This window comes from Hevea brasiliensis, chromosome 6, assembly GCF_030052815.1.
Source record: "Hevea brasiliensis isolate MT/VB/25A 57/8 chromosome 6, ASM3005281v1, whole genome shotgun sequence".
Classification (NCBI taxonomy): Eukaryota; Viridiplantae; Streptophyta; class Magnoliopsida; order Malpighiales; family Euphorbiaceae; genus Hevea; species Hevea brasiliensis.
This window is the reverse complement of record NC_079498.1, coordinates 24,979,262-24,993,718: the sequence shown is the minus strand read 5'-3', so window position 1 is coordinate 24,993,718 and position 14,457 is coordinate 24,979,262. Positions and strand designations below refer to the sequence as shown.

Below are 14,457 nucleotides of genomic sequence, written 5' to 3'. Positions count from 1 at the left end.
GTGAATTTATTTGTGAATTTGAAATCTTTTGTAACTACAAGCGCTCAAATGTTTGATACATATAGTACATTTACATCATAAATGTGAACTAATGGAGAGGAATCTCCTTGTGTTGGTTATGCAGAATAGAAAATTCTGTGAGAAAAATGGAAGAGAAGAATGAGATAATAGAACGATGCATGATGGCGAAGAACAAGTTGAGGCCCCACTCCACAAAATGTCGAAGGCATTTAGTACAAATTACTGCACAAATGGCCCAACAAATGGCCACTTTCTTCCAACAAATGGCTGATAATCACACCAAGCCCAACCAACCCCACAAGGGCGGTGTGAAATGGAAAAGAGGAGAAACCTATGGGTCGAGCTCAAATAAGAATTTGAGAAAGAGAAAGAATTTGAGGAACCCCGAGCTCAGGGATATGATAGAGGTGGATCAGTAAGACAGAGACCATCAAGGTCCAGTCGTCGAACAACTAGAAGTTCCTACCCTTCCCGCCCATGTGAAACTTGTAGAAGATATCATGGTGGGATATGCTATAAGGTGTCCGGAGCTGCTACAATTGTGGAAAACTTGGACACTTTGCTAAAGATTGTACTAAACCACCTCGACTCTCGGATTTCACGGACCATCAAGTCAAGATAGAAATAGAGTTGGTACTCCTCACCACTATAACACAGTGAATCAACCCGAATATAGTAGCGCACCAGTCAGAGCGTCCACTATGCGCCAAGGAGAAAGAGCGAAACCGGATGTAGCTTTGGTAAGTTTTAATTTTTGAAGGAAACAATTAGTTATTATTTGATCCCAGCACTACTTAGTTGTGTGTTAGTATTAGAACTATATGTTTTGTTGCTATTCCTTTCCAAGGGGAATAAATTTGATGCGTTAGTGACTAGTCTTTTAGAATCAAAACTACAATAACAAGTATGATTGACATTAATCTTGGAAGAATTGCTAGCTAAAAGTATTTTCTAACATACCATAAACTATAAAGCTAATTGGCAAGCCTACTTAATGTAAGGCAAGAGGACCTAAAAGTAAGTTACAAGAATAGAATCGCTCTAGATGAGGGCAAAGATATTACTGTTAGTAATTATTAATGGATATTGTAATTAGAATCGGTTTAGGATATTTGTGGATTCGAGTAAGATAAGATGTTAGAGAACCTAGTCCATGAGGTTATAACATAGTGACTATATAATGTTCTCAATGTTTGTATTGTAAGCTCTGATTGATTATTGTGTAGTGCTACGTTGTTCCTCGTGATTAAGTAAATTAATAATATTTGTAAGTAATATATTAATTGATCTGATTGCACGAATAGAGTACTAGTAATCGAAATAAATATGAAAATTTTAGTCGAAATTTAAGACTTGAACTAGTCTATCAAACGACTACACTTGTAAGGTAGCTAGAGTCGTGACTCGATTACATTAATGTGAATTACATTGCTATAAGCTTAGAGATATCAGTACAACGTATCATCTTCAGACAGATGGACAATTGAAACAAGTGATTCAGGTAAATTCGGAAACTCATTGAGTTCCTATAAATAATGAAATGAAATGATAAAAATAACCTGTAAAAGGTGATAAGCCCTCAAGAATATATCGAAACTTGTGTCATTGAATCCGAGAGGAGATGGGACAGATACATCCCACTAACAGAATTTGTATACATTAATAAGTGTCAAGCTAGCATACGAGTGGCACCCTATGAAACATTGTAAGGGAGCAGATAACTATGGATGTTGTGATGAGACTCGAGGACACATAATAGTCAAGATGCATTATAGGTCATAATGTGATTGACCAAGTCTGCTCACTTTTTGCGATTCGGATGGACTATAGCACGGAAAGATTGGCGGATTGTACATATATGAGATTGTAAAAGCTGCGTGGAGTGCAGATCAATTGTATCCGATAGAGATCCTACGATCACTTCTAGATTCTGGGGTATTCTTCAGAGAGCCCTAGCAACTAGATTGAACTTCAGCAAAGCATTCCACCCACAGACAGATGGCCAGTCTGAAAGGGTTATTCAGACATTGGAGGGTATGCTACGGGCTTGTGTGATTGAATTTGAATGTAGTTGGGATACACACTTGCCTTTGATTGAGTTTGCTTATAACGACTACCAATCAAGCATAGGGATGCCTCCATATGAAGCTTTGTATGGCGAAAGTGCAGAACTCCCTTATGTTGGGATGAAGTAGAGGAAAGAAAGGTGATTGGGCGTAAATTATTCAAAGGACATAGGAAAAGATCAAATTGATCGAGATAGACTCAAGGAAGTCTTATGTTGATCTCAAGAGAAGATATATTGGATATGCGTGATAAAGTATTCCTCAAAGTTTTTCCTTGGAAGAGGAATGTGAGATTTGGCAAAGGGAAGCGAGTCCTCGTTTCATGGATCATATGAGGTTTTGGAAAGAGTGGGTCCTTTGGCATACCGGTTGGCATTACCTCCGAGCTAGCAAGGATACACAGTGTCTTCCATGTGTCCATGTTAAGGAGGGACCCATCTCATGTCTTGTCGATTGAAGAGATTGAAGTAAATCAGACCTCTCATATGAGGAAGAACCCATAAGAATTCTAGCTTATGAGGTGAAGCGGTGAGAAACAACAGATACACTGGTTAAAGTCTTTGTGGAACCATCATTCAAGCTACTTGGGAACGTGAAGAGGATATGAGGAGACAGCACCCACAGAGACTAATGCCGGATAAAATTTGAGACGAAATTTATTTAAGGGAGAATTGTAACACCCTAAGTTCGGTAGTGCATTCTCATTCGGTGACCAGTCTTTGTCTAGGATGCCTAGAACCACACTTCAATGTGAGTGAGGAGACATAAAATAATGAAATACAAGAAAAACAAAGGAAAAATAATAGCAAAGAAATGTAACCAAGTTAAGCGAGCCGAGAACCCTAGCGATGGGTGACCGCACCGGGAAGTCACGGCGTGGACCGTTGACTAGGAACCTGAAAAATATTTTAGGACTCCAATAAATATTTATTGAAGTATAAATATCATTATAAATATCAAAGAAAAATTAAATAATTAGTACAAAGAAAAGTGAGAAATCGAAAATCGGACAAAACCGGTGTTAGAAAAATCGAATGCGACGGCATTATGGTCATTTGACACCCCGAATTGTCTTTTGACCTAAATGTCCATTAAAAATAAATAATATTACACTTAGAAAATAAAATGAAAAATTAATTTGGGGGTACCTAATATAAATAGCCAAAAGTGGAGTAAAAATGTGTAAATAAAACATTTAACTTATTATATGATTTAATAAGTGTAAGTGGACCACTAAAGGGATAAATTAAACATAAAATGGGCAGGTGTAGGTTCATTAAACAATCTGAAAATTCTTTTCTTCCAAGTTCTTCAACAATGCCGAATTGAGGAAAAGAAAATCCTCCATTGCCGTTGGCCTTCAAGCTTGATCTTCTCCTTTATTTCACTTCTAATCACCTAGGTAGCTTCACAAAAAATGGTCTACACATCACAAGGAAGATATTGATACCAAATTTGAGAAGTTTGGTGAAGGTTTAGCAAGTTACAATTAAAGGTAAGTTTGCATTTTTGAGAATTTCTTTGTTAAAGTTTATGTTCATGTTATGGGTGTTAGTTTGGTGAAGGAAAATTTTGAGTTTGAAGGGTTACTCTTGTTTTCATTTTGGACAGCCATGAGTCACATTTTTTATGAGATATTTGTGCATATAATTGATGAGAAATGGTGTTGATCATGATGAATTAGTAACCTAGTGAATTATTTCATGTTTATATGGTGATTTATGCACTTGGATGGGAATTGGTAAATTGGATGGCACTTTGATGTTGAAGAATGGTTTGCGTCAGCTTGGGGACACTTGAGTAATGGTATATATTGAAGGAAGTGTGGGCAGAATATTGACCTAGAAGGTTGATGAGATGTATGTAGATTGATATTGTAAAGTGTATGTAAAATTTGTAATGGTTAGGTGTGTTTGTAATGGTAATTAGAAATTGTAATTATGAATGATATTTGGTGTGTTGAGGGTAATGGTAATCTGCCCAAAATAATGTTAATGTAAAGTAGATAATGCTTTTGGTAATGTACCAAAACAGATTGGTAGGGTATGGAAGTAAACTTTGCAAGTTAAATGTGTGTTTGAAGTGGGGTGTGAAAGGCATAGTGAGGGCAGTGTACATTTTAGCCTATAACCTTAAATGTGTAACCTCAATTGGTATGAGACCAATTTGAGGTGAAACTAGGCACAAAATGTGCCAACTTTCATTGAGAAACCATGCCAAAATTATGAGTGAAAGGTGACCTAAATATATGACCAATTCGGATTAGTTGCAATTAGGACATGAAAAATGACCAATTGGGCAGCAGTGAGTGTTTAGGCCATAACTCACTCAAACCAGGTCCAATTGACCTGAAATTTTGACCAAGAATAGTTAAGACCCATACCTACAAGTCTTATGAAGACACCAAAGCCCAGAAATGACCATAAGCAAGTCAAACAACTTGCAGAAGTTCGGGTCCAATAACTGGCCGAACCAGAATTGACCATTTTGACCTAAATTTGACCTAAATTGGTACCACTTGACCAGCAATAGTGTAATGACCATAACTTGGTCTACTTAACTCGGATTGACCTGAAATTTTGCACGCGTGCAATAAGATCTAGATTTACTAGTTTGTAGTTTCGACCGAGACCGAAAACCGAGGAACTAGATCGTCCGGTTAGGTCAAACCAGTGTTCGTTAATCCAGAAATTTGCATTAAAATGCACTAAACAAGGAAATGACTTTGGTAAAACGTACCAAACCTAAAACCCTATCGAATGTGACATATTAACGACACTAAAACCTAATTTACCTAAAACGCAATGAGGGTCGGTATATTAGGTGATTAAGTGAATAATTGAGTTCAGTGCATTATTTACCAAACACCATCGATAGAGATTAATTTAGTAATCAAACACTTCAAATTGTGTTTCTCGATTACCAAAGACTCGAGAAAGGGAAGGAAACAAGTCCAGATCGGGAGACAGTCATCGAGGTTTGTCCACAACTAGTTTTTAACTGATTTTGTTCTGAATATTTTATATGATTAAATGACATATTTTCTTATGAACTATGTTTAACAGGCATTGGATTTAATTCAATGATTATTGAAATTGCTATAGTATGTATGAATTTATCTTTGTGAAATGGTATTTCTACAAGTATTAAGCATTGTTATGGATTGAATAAATTATGTTTCGGAAAATTGTGATATAACATGTTTTGAATTGTGATGGAAATTTTCATGGAAAAATGTAAATTTATGATTTGAATTGTGATGAGCATAAAAAATTATTGGATATTGGAATTGACTTTGAATCAAATTATATTGTGATTTATGCTCACTAAAAGGATTGTGATATTGTTTTATATCTCACTATAGATGCTTGACTAGGTTATTACCCGTCTCTCTCATCTGTTGAGAAGACAATGGAGTTAGTTGTGTTTTGATTACCATGAGTACGTGCAGGCTTAGATTTTCCTCGATTTGAGGTTAGATCTAAGTTTATTTTATCGTTATGGCCCTTGCGGAAGATTCATTATTGTGATGGCACGATGATTCGACCTCCCGACCATAGGGAGTTAGAATCGATTCGACCTCCCGACCATAGGGAGTTAGAATCACATCGAATATGGCCCTTTCGGATTAGTCTTGCATATTAGTGAGATAAAGATTGATTTTTGAGATACAGTATGATTTTTGAGATACAGTATGATTTTTGAGATACAGTATGATTTTTGAGATACAGAATGGCTTTTGAATGGTAAGGAAGGGTGATTTCAATTATGGTTTATGTATAATTGATTTTGTTAGAATTACTTAAATGGATAGTCATGATTTGATAAATTGAATTTTGTGCTCCAAGTCATTTATACAAATGATTTACATTATTGGCAATGAATATTTTGAGTTTTGGAATTTGATCAGTATTCAGATTCTCAAATTATTTATCAAAATTTGTCAATGTATATTGTACTATGTTTTAAATTATAGTTGTGCACCACTGAGTTCACCACTCAGCGATAGCTTTGCATGCTGTCGCAGGTAAGAAGAGCATAGAGCAGTGATTAAGTTGCTTTGAGGATACATTCAGATCAGCTCCAGGTATATCATAGATATACCCATGTACATAGGTTTTGATGTAAGCATGTAATAATATGTATGTAAATTATTTGATGTATAAAAACTCTTGTAAAACATTTTGGTATGTAATTAAATGTAAATTATTGTAAATGTAAATTTGAGATTTCATTTACTTGAATAGTTTTGTATTATAATTCCTTTATCTCAGTCTTCGAAAAATCACTATGGATTTGAGTTGAGAAATATGTTGTGTTGAAAAATATGTTGGAGTTGAGATTTGCAAATACATATTGAAGTGCTTTTTTACAGGTTTTCTGAAGAACTGTTTTGTCCAAAATATAGATGGCACTCTGCCAAAATTTTTACAGAAATTCCAAATAAACCAAATGAGTTAGTTGTTTCACTTCAGTTCATCAAAGTCTTTAACACCTGTAAATAGTGCTCACCACTGTAAAAGAAGTAAGAAAAGTTTTTTTTTTAAATCCCTTGTAGTGTACTTAATGGGTTATCAGTAGACGGAGTTAGTAATTCATTAGGTATACTACGGGATCATGTTATGCCTTACAGAGGGGTAGGGTGTAACAAAGGCCACTATGAACCTACCTTTAGAAGATATCCATTACAAGTTTGTTGCTGTCTTCCAATTGCAAAATTAATGGTCTTTGTTTGTTGGGTTTCAAGAAGTGATGATGAAAGATTCCCTGGAACGTGCAAGGGAGCCAAACCTAAATTTGAAAACCTATCTCCAAAATGCATATATGCATCCAGTTTTCAAAGGTGATGATGATGAGGAGGATGAAGATATAAGTGAAAAATTGGAGACTGAGAGTGTGCTAGTCCCTACAAAATGCCAATCTCAAAGAAATACACCTATGCCTAGTAGAATTAGTGGTGCATCTTCACCATCATCTTTAACAGATGTTATTAAGGAACATCCAGAGCCTTAACAACATGAGACTTCAAATCTCACTGTACATTTAGGCACATTGCAACTTACTAGGCCAATGTAGCGACACTGTAGATTAAAGGAAGGAGAAAGAAAAGAGGCCAAGTTACAATCATTCAAATATGCCAACAAGAAATGGAAGCTCTGCATTTTGTGGTAAAGTTATATCTACTCAAGGACGAATGTATATTATTTTGAGTGTATGATACAAAGTAGATTTTTTGTTTGCATTTCTCATATTGGTTTGTATTGTACCATTGGAAAAAGAACATTTGTATACAATTTTTTTTTTTTTACTTCAATAGTATCACTGAACTAATTTTATTAATTATTTACAAATTAATCAAGACTTACACTGCGTTAGGAGGAGTGTAAGGAGGTAAGGTAAAGTTAAATAAATAATGGTTTACTACTCTTACCTTATTTGGATGAGATATGGGAAGATAAAGATTGATAATAACTAATATTTAATATATAAAAAAATTCCCAACACTCCAATTTAGTGAGTTGAGAAACTGAAAGTTTTGGGCTCTCAGAAACCTCACCTTCCCCATAAAATCTTCCTCCCAAATAAGTTATTATATCTCAACAAAAATATTATTATATCTTACAACATATTTATAAAAAAATTAGTGAGTGTATTATAATTAATTTAGAAAAGAAAGTAACAAATTCCTCATAAATGGTTTCTCAAATCATGTCAAAGTTTGATGCATTTAATATGAATCTCTTCAATAGAGTCGAACTCTACTTAAAATAAGGAAGGAGAGCTTCTATCCTTACCAACTAAGTATTAACAAATAAGCATAGTCTAGTGATGCAACTTAAAGTTGAACTCCCCTTCCCCTACCGCTTTATAATAAATATTAATTTTTAAACAAGCTAATTTCTGTTTAATTTTAGGGGTGAGCATTATTTGGTTCAAATTGAATAAATTGAACTAAACCACTTTAATTTAATAATTTGGTTCAGTTTTTAAGATATTTCAATTTGATTTTATATTATAAAAATTTTGATTATTTCGGTTCGGTTTGGTTTTAAAGAGAAAAAAAAATCGATTAAATCGAACCGAATAATTTTATTGATTTTTGAATTGATTTATTTTTATGGAAAATTTATGAATTATATGTAATTATAATTTTATATATATATATATATATATATATATATATATATATATATATATATATATATATATATATTGTTTAATTTCATTGATTAATGGTTATTAGGCTCAAACCAAGGTCAAAATCAAATAAAATAACTTAAAAATCAAGTCTAAATTAAAAAATCAATGAAAAATAAAACTGATCGGTTTGAACCGAAAAAAACCAAAATAGAGCGGTTCGATTTGATTTTTCATCCAGTTCGATTCGATTTCTAAACTATATAATTTGATTCTTATGATTTGATTATGTTCGGTTTGATTCGATTTGATTTGAACCGAATGCTCACCCCAATTTAATTCTTGAAATCAAAGGAACCGAGAAAAAGATTGCATCACACGGTTTCCAAAAGAGAGTGGGATAACATCATCAAAAGGAGTTGAGGTCGGTTCAGGTCTATAACGGGAAATTCCCATGCCATTTGTATGTCTTCACGCACAAGGCACTCTTCTTCGATTTCATTTATCATCGTTCGCTTCTTCAATCTAAATTTTCTATAGAGATTTTTTTTTCCCTGATTAGTTCACAGGTTCGTTTTTGGGTTTCTCTGTTTCTTTTGAATTTGTATGTTTTTCAAATTATAATTTGTATTTGATAGCTTTGTAAGTCTCTGGTTTTGCTTTATATGTATTCTGTTTGTCTTGATTATTTCTTTGTCAATGGGGATGATTTTTGTTTGTTTTAGCTGAGTTCACCTGAGTTTATCATTCAACCGCAGCTCTTTTGGTCATGGTCTTCGACTATATGGTTATTGTTTTTAATGCGTAATTCATTGGCGTTTAATCTGTTAATTGCTTATTGAATTTCTGTTTCCCTATAAATCGTAGTTCATGGTGGAAGAACAATCATGCAATATGAATTTTTTATTCTATTTTTGTTTCGGTATTTATCTCTGGTTCTTTCTTGCAGTGAGGATGGATGCTGTTATTTCTAAGCAAGACCGGCACAGAGGTGATGGTGATCATAATGTGCAGAAGATGAGAAGAATCTCGAATGTTTCTTGGCTTGCATCGAAGAGACAAGTTCACAAAACCCTTAAGAATAGAGTTAATGGCAAGATATGGAAACGGGAAGAGGACGATGATGATGATGAGTGGTCACTCCCAACAAGAACAAAAAATTCATCCAAGAAAGTGAAACTGACTCCTGCTTTTGAATTCTCGAAAGGCAATGGAATTCCAAAGAAGCGGCTGAATAAGAGAAGTAGTTTTGTAGTTGTAGACTTGGAGGGTGATTCAGAAGATGAAGTTTTAGAGCAAGCGTGTATTATGAATATAAGAGCGCGCAAAAGAGCTAGAACTTCAGATAGTGAGGCAGTCAAAAGAAATCACATGTATACAAGGCTAGAAAATGGAGATTTTGCAAATGCTTCTTTAGGTACTTCATCTTCTTCTCCCTCGTCAGCTTCAGATATGAAGAGTAATGGCAGTAGCAGCAGGACACGTACAATGAGAAATTTGAAGGTTATTTACCTCTGGTCTTTTTTTTTTTATCTGCTATAGTGGAATTATACATGTTCCCTTGACATTGAAAGGAATAGTTTCTTTCTTTGCTTGCTTTTCTTGCTTCAAGCAGGCCAAAATAGAAGCACGCCCAAAGTGTCATCAGTGCATGAAAAACGAAAGAAAAATTGTTGTCCCTTGCAAGAAGTGTAAAAGCAAAATATATTGTGTCCAATGTATCAAACAATGGTAAATTTTTTGGCTACACTATTTGACATTGTTTTAGTATAACAAGCTTAGAAGCTTACTTGGCATATGCATTTTCTGCTGTGATGTATGTAGGTATCCACAGATGACAGAAGAAGAAATTGCAGAACAATGTCCTTATTGTCGTAGAAATTGCAACTGCAATGCGTGTTTGCACTCCAGTGGTTTGATTAAGGTTTGTTTTTATTCTGTCCCTCTTCTATCCTATTGATTGTGAGGACATTAATAAAGAAGCAAAAGCTCCATTAGGCTAGTTTTTTGAAATTTAGAGTTGGCTTTTTAAACTTGTAAGTTGACAAATAAGCATCTTATATTACATTGGCAGTTGGAGCACCATGTTACAGAACTGAAATTCTGAATGCAAGCATTTCTTCTAACTAGCTCATAATATTGATCACGTCCAGACGTCAAAAAGGGACATCACCGACAGTGAAAAGATTCAGCATCTAAAATATTTGATAAAGTCTCTGCTTCCCTTTCTGGAACAAATCTGTGAAGAACAAACTCAAGAGATGCAAATTGAGGCTAGCATTCAAGGTACATCCTCGTTTTCTTTTTAGCTTCAGGTATGAGCTTTTATGTTTAAATTCATTTCCTGCGAATAAATTATTAATTGTTCTTGTAATCAGGTTCCTCCCCTGAGATAGCAGAGAACTTCTGTAATAATGATGAACGTGTCTATTGGTAAGAATCTCTTATTGTGCTGAAGGGTGGAAACTATGTGATTTTATTGTTTGAACTTAAAGCTTATTTATTGAATTTTTTTGGGTCTTGGTGCAGCAACCATTGTGCGACTTCTATTGTTGACCTCCACCGCAGCTGCCCAAAATGTGCTTATGAACTGTGTCTCAGTTGTTGTCACGAAATACGTGAAGGAAGCTTGTCAAGTCGTGCTGAAATGAAGTTTCAATACGTAGACCGAGGCTCTGATTACATGCATGGTGGAGATCCACTGCCTTTTGATTTTGAAAATGCTGAGGATCAAGGTGAACCAACGGTTGTGCTGTGGAATGCCAATGATGATGGAAGTATTTCTTGTGCCCCAAAAGAAATGGGTGGTTGTGGTGATTGTGTACTGGAGCTAAGGCGTATCCTTCCAATGGGATGCATTTCAGAGTTGAAAAAGAAGGCGCGAGATTTGGTAGGTTTTGACACGGAAAGGGCAGATTCGATGTGCAACAATTCTGAAGCAGGAAGAGAGATGCTGCGGAGCGCAGCTTCTAGAGAAGGATCCAAGGACAATTACTTGTATTGCCCTGCTATGAATGACATTCAAGAGGTTGAAGAGCTTGTTCACTTTCAAAAGCATTGGGTTAAAGGTGAACCTGTTATAGTTCGCGATGCCCTTGAGGTAACAACTCATTTGAGCTGGGAACCAATGGTAATGTGGCGTGCATTATGCGAAAATGTGGACCCAGAGACAAGAGCTAATATGTCTGAAGTGAAGGCCATTGATTGCCTGGCTTCTTGTGAGGTTTGGCGCCATTATCCTACCTGGAATTCTTTTTTCATCCCAAAAATATTGTATCATGCATGTGATCAAAAAGATATTCTATTTTCCTTTTATGAGTTACATTAATCTATCCTATGCTGATGTATCTTCTTTGTAGTTTTACTCACGAGTGCTGATTTTTAAAATATTCAGGTGGAAATTAGTACCTGTCAATTTTTCAAGGGCTATACAGAAGGAAGAAGATATGAAAACTTTTGGCCTGAGATGCTGAAGCTGAAGGATTGGCCCCCATCTGATAAGTTTGAAGACCTTCTGCCACGCCATTGTGATGAGTTTATCAGTGCATTGCCATTTCAAGAATATAGTGATCCCAAGGCTGGCATCCTTAACCTTGCTGTGAAATTTCCACCAGATTTGCTCAAACCAGACATGGGTCCGAAAACTTACATCGCATATGGTACAACAGAAGAGCTCGGCAGAGGGGACTCTGTAACCAAACTTCATTGTGATATGTCAGATGCGGTATGCCTAAAATATCCCCCATGTTATTACTACGCCTTGCACCTTGTATTCTAGCATAAGTTGCTTAAGAGTCTCCTATTTTTTTCTACTCTTTCCACAAACTCTTTAAATTTGACTTAAACGTTTATGTCAAGAATGAGTTTCATATGGGCTCTTCCATTTTCAGCAAATGCTTATATAAGTAATGGGTTTTCAAATCTTCTACATTCTCTCCCCCACCAACCCCACCACCCCCACCGCCCCAGCCCCACCACCCCCCTTCCAGCCCCCACCACGCCCTCCCCAAAAAAACAAAAACCTCCCTCCCTTTCTTTTTAAAGACAAGAAAATAGCTGCCCCTTTTCCCCCCTTGGTTTACCAACTGTTGGTTAGGGAGCTCATACTGATGTTAAATTTGTCCAATAATGTAGGTGAATATTTTGACACATACTTCAGAGGTAGCTTTAAGTGAAGAACAACAGACTGCTATTCAACAGCTCAAAAGGAAACATTTGGCACAGGATGAGAAAGAACGTTTGGAGCAAGATAAGCTAGACCATCATTCCATTGAACAACTTAGTGACTGCAGCGGTAGCTGGAAAGAGATGGGTGTATCAAAGATTATTGAGACAGAGAAGCACCCCTCCCAAATCAGTGAACAACTTGAGCTTTCCCATAATCAGCCAAGAGGCGCTACACTCCCTGGTTTGCCCAGCGAAGGTGAAACAGATAATATGTGTGGTGCATTGTGGGACATTTTTAGAAGGGAGGATGTCTCCAAGTTAGAAGAATATTTAAGAAAGCACTCCATGGAATTTAGGCACACTTACTGCTCCCCAGTAAAACAGGTAATTTATACTGACTACTTATTTTTTAGACTAGTCGATTATGATTCACTAATTACTAACCTGTTATAAGCAGGTCGTCCATCCAATTCATGACCAATGTTTCTACTTAACTTCGGAGCATAAAAAGAAGTTGAAGGAGGAATTTGGTTAGTATATTAAGAAAGCTGAATCTCTCTCTCTATTTCTCTCTTTCTAAAATTATTGTGACACTCGAATTGTTTTACACTTCTAGGTATTGAACCTTGGACATTTGAACAAAGAGTTGGAGAAGCCGTGTTTATTCCTGCTGGTTGCCCACACCAAGTTAGGAATCTCAAGGTAAATATTGAGACTTGCATATTTTTCTTTTAAATCCTCCTCTAATGTTTCATGAAATAGTGCTTTCATATGTAGATGGAGATTATATTTAATATCTTTTTCCTCCATCTAAACAGTCATGTACAAAAGTTGCCGTAGATTTTGTCTCTCCTGAAAATGTCCAGGAGTGCCTTCGCTTAACCAAAGAGCTCAGACAACTTCCAAAGAACCACAGGGCTAGAGAAGACAAACTTGAGGTAACACCTTTCTGCTATCATTTATTTAGAATCAAGAGAACGCTGGTAATGCCATTTTTGAGCCTAAAGGTTGTTTTCCTACAATTTTTTGTGGTACAGATCAAGAAGATGATAATCTATGCAATTGCAGAAGCAATTAAAGATTTAGAAGAACTGATACAATGACAGCATTGAGTTCTACACAAAGTGGCAACTGAAGAACAAAGAAGCCAAAGTTAATTGTTCCCTTTTTTTTCCAATTTTTTTAACATTGTTGTCACATTAATTAAAGTTTTTTTGAAGGATGTAAATCATCAATTTAATGTTTAACACAGACGATTTTTTTCCCTTTCTTATTTAGTTTGGCATATAAATGATACATTGGGAATTATTATATGAGCTTTTGCTTTGTTTAAAGAGAGTTTCTGGATGGGATAATTTAGAAAATTTCATTCTAATATTCCAACGGCATTATTATCTTACTACTTTTATTGTAATCAATAGCAATCCTACATTTTCATTTATATAATCTTCATCTACCCCGCAATCAATGTTAATGAAGCCTTTAAATTGGACATCAAGACAAGAGAAGAGTTAGATATGCTAATTAACAAATACAAGGTTGAACCAACATTTATCTCAATTTATAGGAAAAATAATTCAAGTGCCAAAAGGTCATAAAAGCTTTTTGTGGCTTCCAAAAGTTTTTGAAGCTACACGAAATAGGTAGAATTTAGAACTTCAATTATTATATTTTGTATGAAGGACAGAAGATATATGGCGGAAATCAGGTGTAAAATTAATGAAATTTATATATTTGTGTCTTAAATTTTAATAAATCAATTAAAAAAAAAAGAAAAATGATTATGAAAGTCTCTATAAGCTTTATTTTTTCATTAAATACAGCTTATGTTTCATTAAGGATAAATTTCTGTCTAAACACGATTTATCATAAACTCAAAACACATGATATATGATAAAATTCATATATAAAATAAATAAAAACAACATATTTGTGTCTTAAGTACATATCAGCGAAGCAAGAAAAATCTTTATTAAGGTAGATAAATGAACTCTTTAATGATAATTTTAATGAAGCAGCAGATTATTTAACTCAAAAATAAAAAGAAGTAATAATTAATTGGGTG

The 14,457-nt window shown here is 35.0% G+C and overlaps 1 protein-coding gene across 1 annotated transcript; it reads left to right on the top strand.

Moving 5' to 3' along the window:
* The first annotated feature begins 6,839 nt into the window (after window positions 1–6,839).
* On the top strand, window positions 6,840–13,769 carry LOC110636361 (lysine-specific demethylase JMJ26). Its single transcript, XM_058147960.1, has 14 exons — window positions 6,840–7,073; window positions 8,951–9,029; window positions 9,175–9,728; window positions 9,841–9,956; window positions 10,050–10,149; window positions 10,379–10,511; window positions 10,604–10,658; window positions 10,755–11,448; window positions 11,620–11,949; window positions 12,360–12,776; window positions 12,850–12,922; window positions 13,009–13,094; window positions 13,211–13,330; window positions 13,430–13,769. The coding sequence occupies exons 1-14, from the start codon at window positions 6,840–6,842 to the stop codon at window positions 13,493–13,495; spliced, it is 3,057 nt and encodes a 1,018-aa protein (XP_058003943.1). The 3' UTR covers window positions 13,496–13,769.
* The last annotated feature ends 688 nt before the right edge of the window (window positions 13,770–14,457 follow it).

Bases quoted from the DNA above. Each gene is read 5' to 3' on its own strand.
- LOC110636361 (XM_058147960.1), top strand. From the start codon at position 6,840: ATGATGAAAGATTCCCTGGAACGTGCAAGGGAGCCAAACCTAAATTTG. The intron at 11,449-11,619 runs GTTTGGCGCCAT...TAAAATATTCAG, and splicing joins ATTGCCTGGCTTCTTGTGAG to GTGGAAATTAGTACCTGTCA. The intron at 11,950-12,359 runs GTATGCCTAAAA...CCAATAATGTAG, and splicing joins ATTGTGATATGTCAGATGCG to GTGAATATTTTGACACATAC.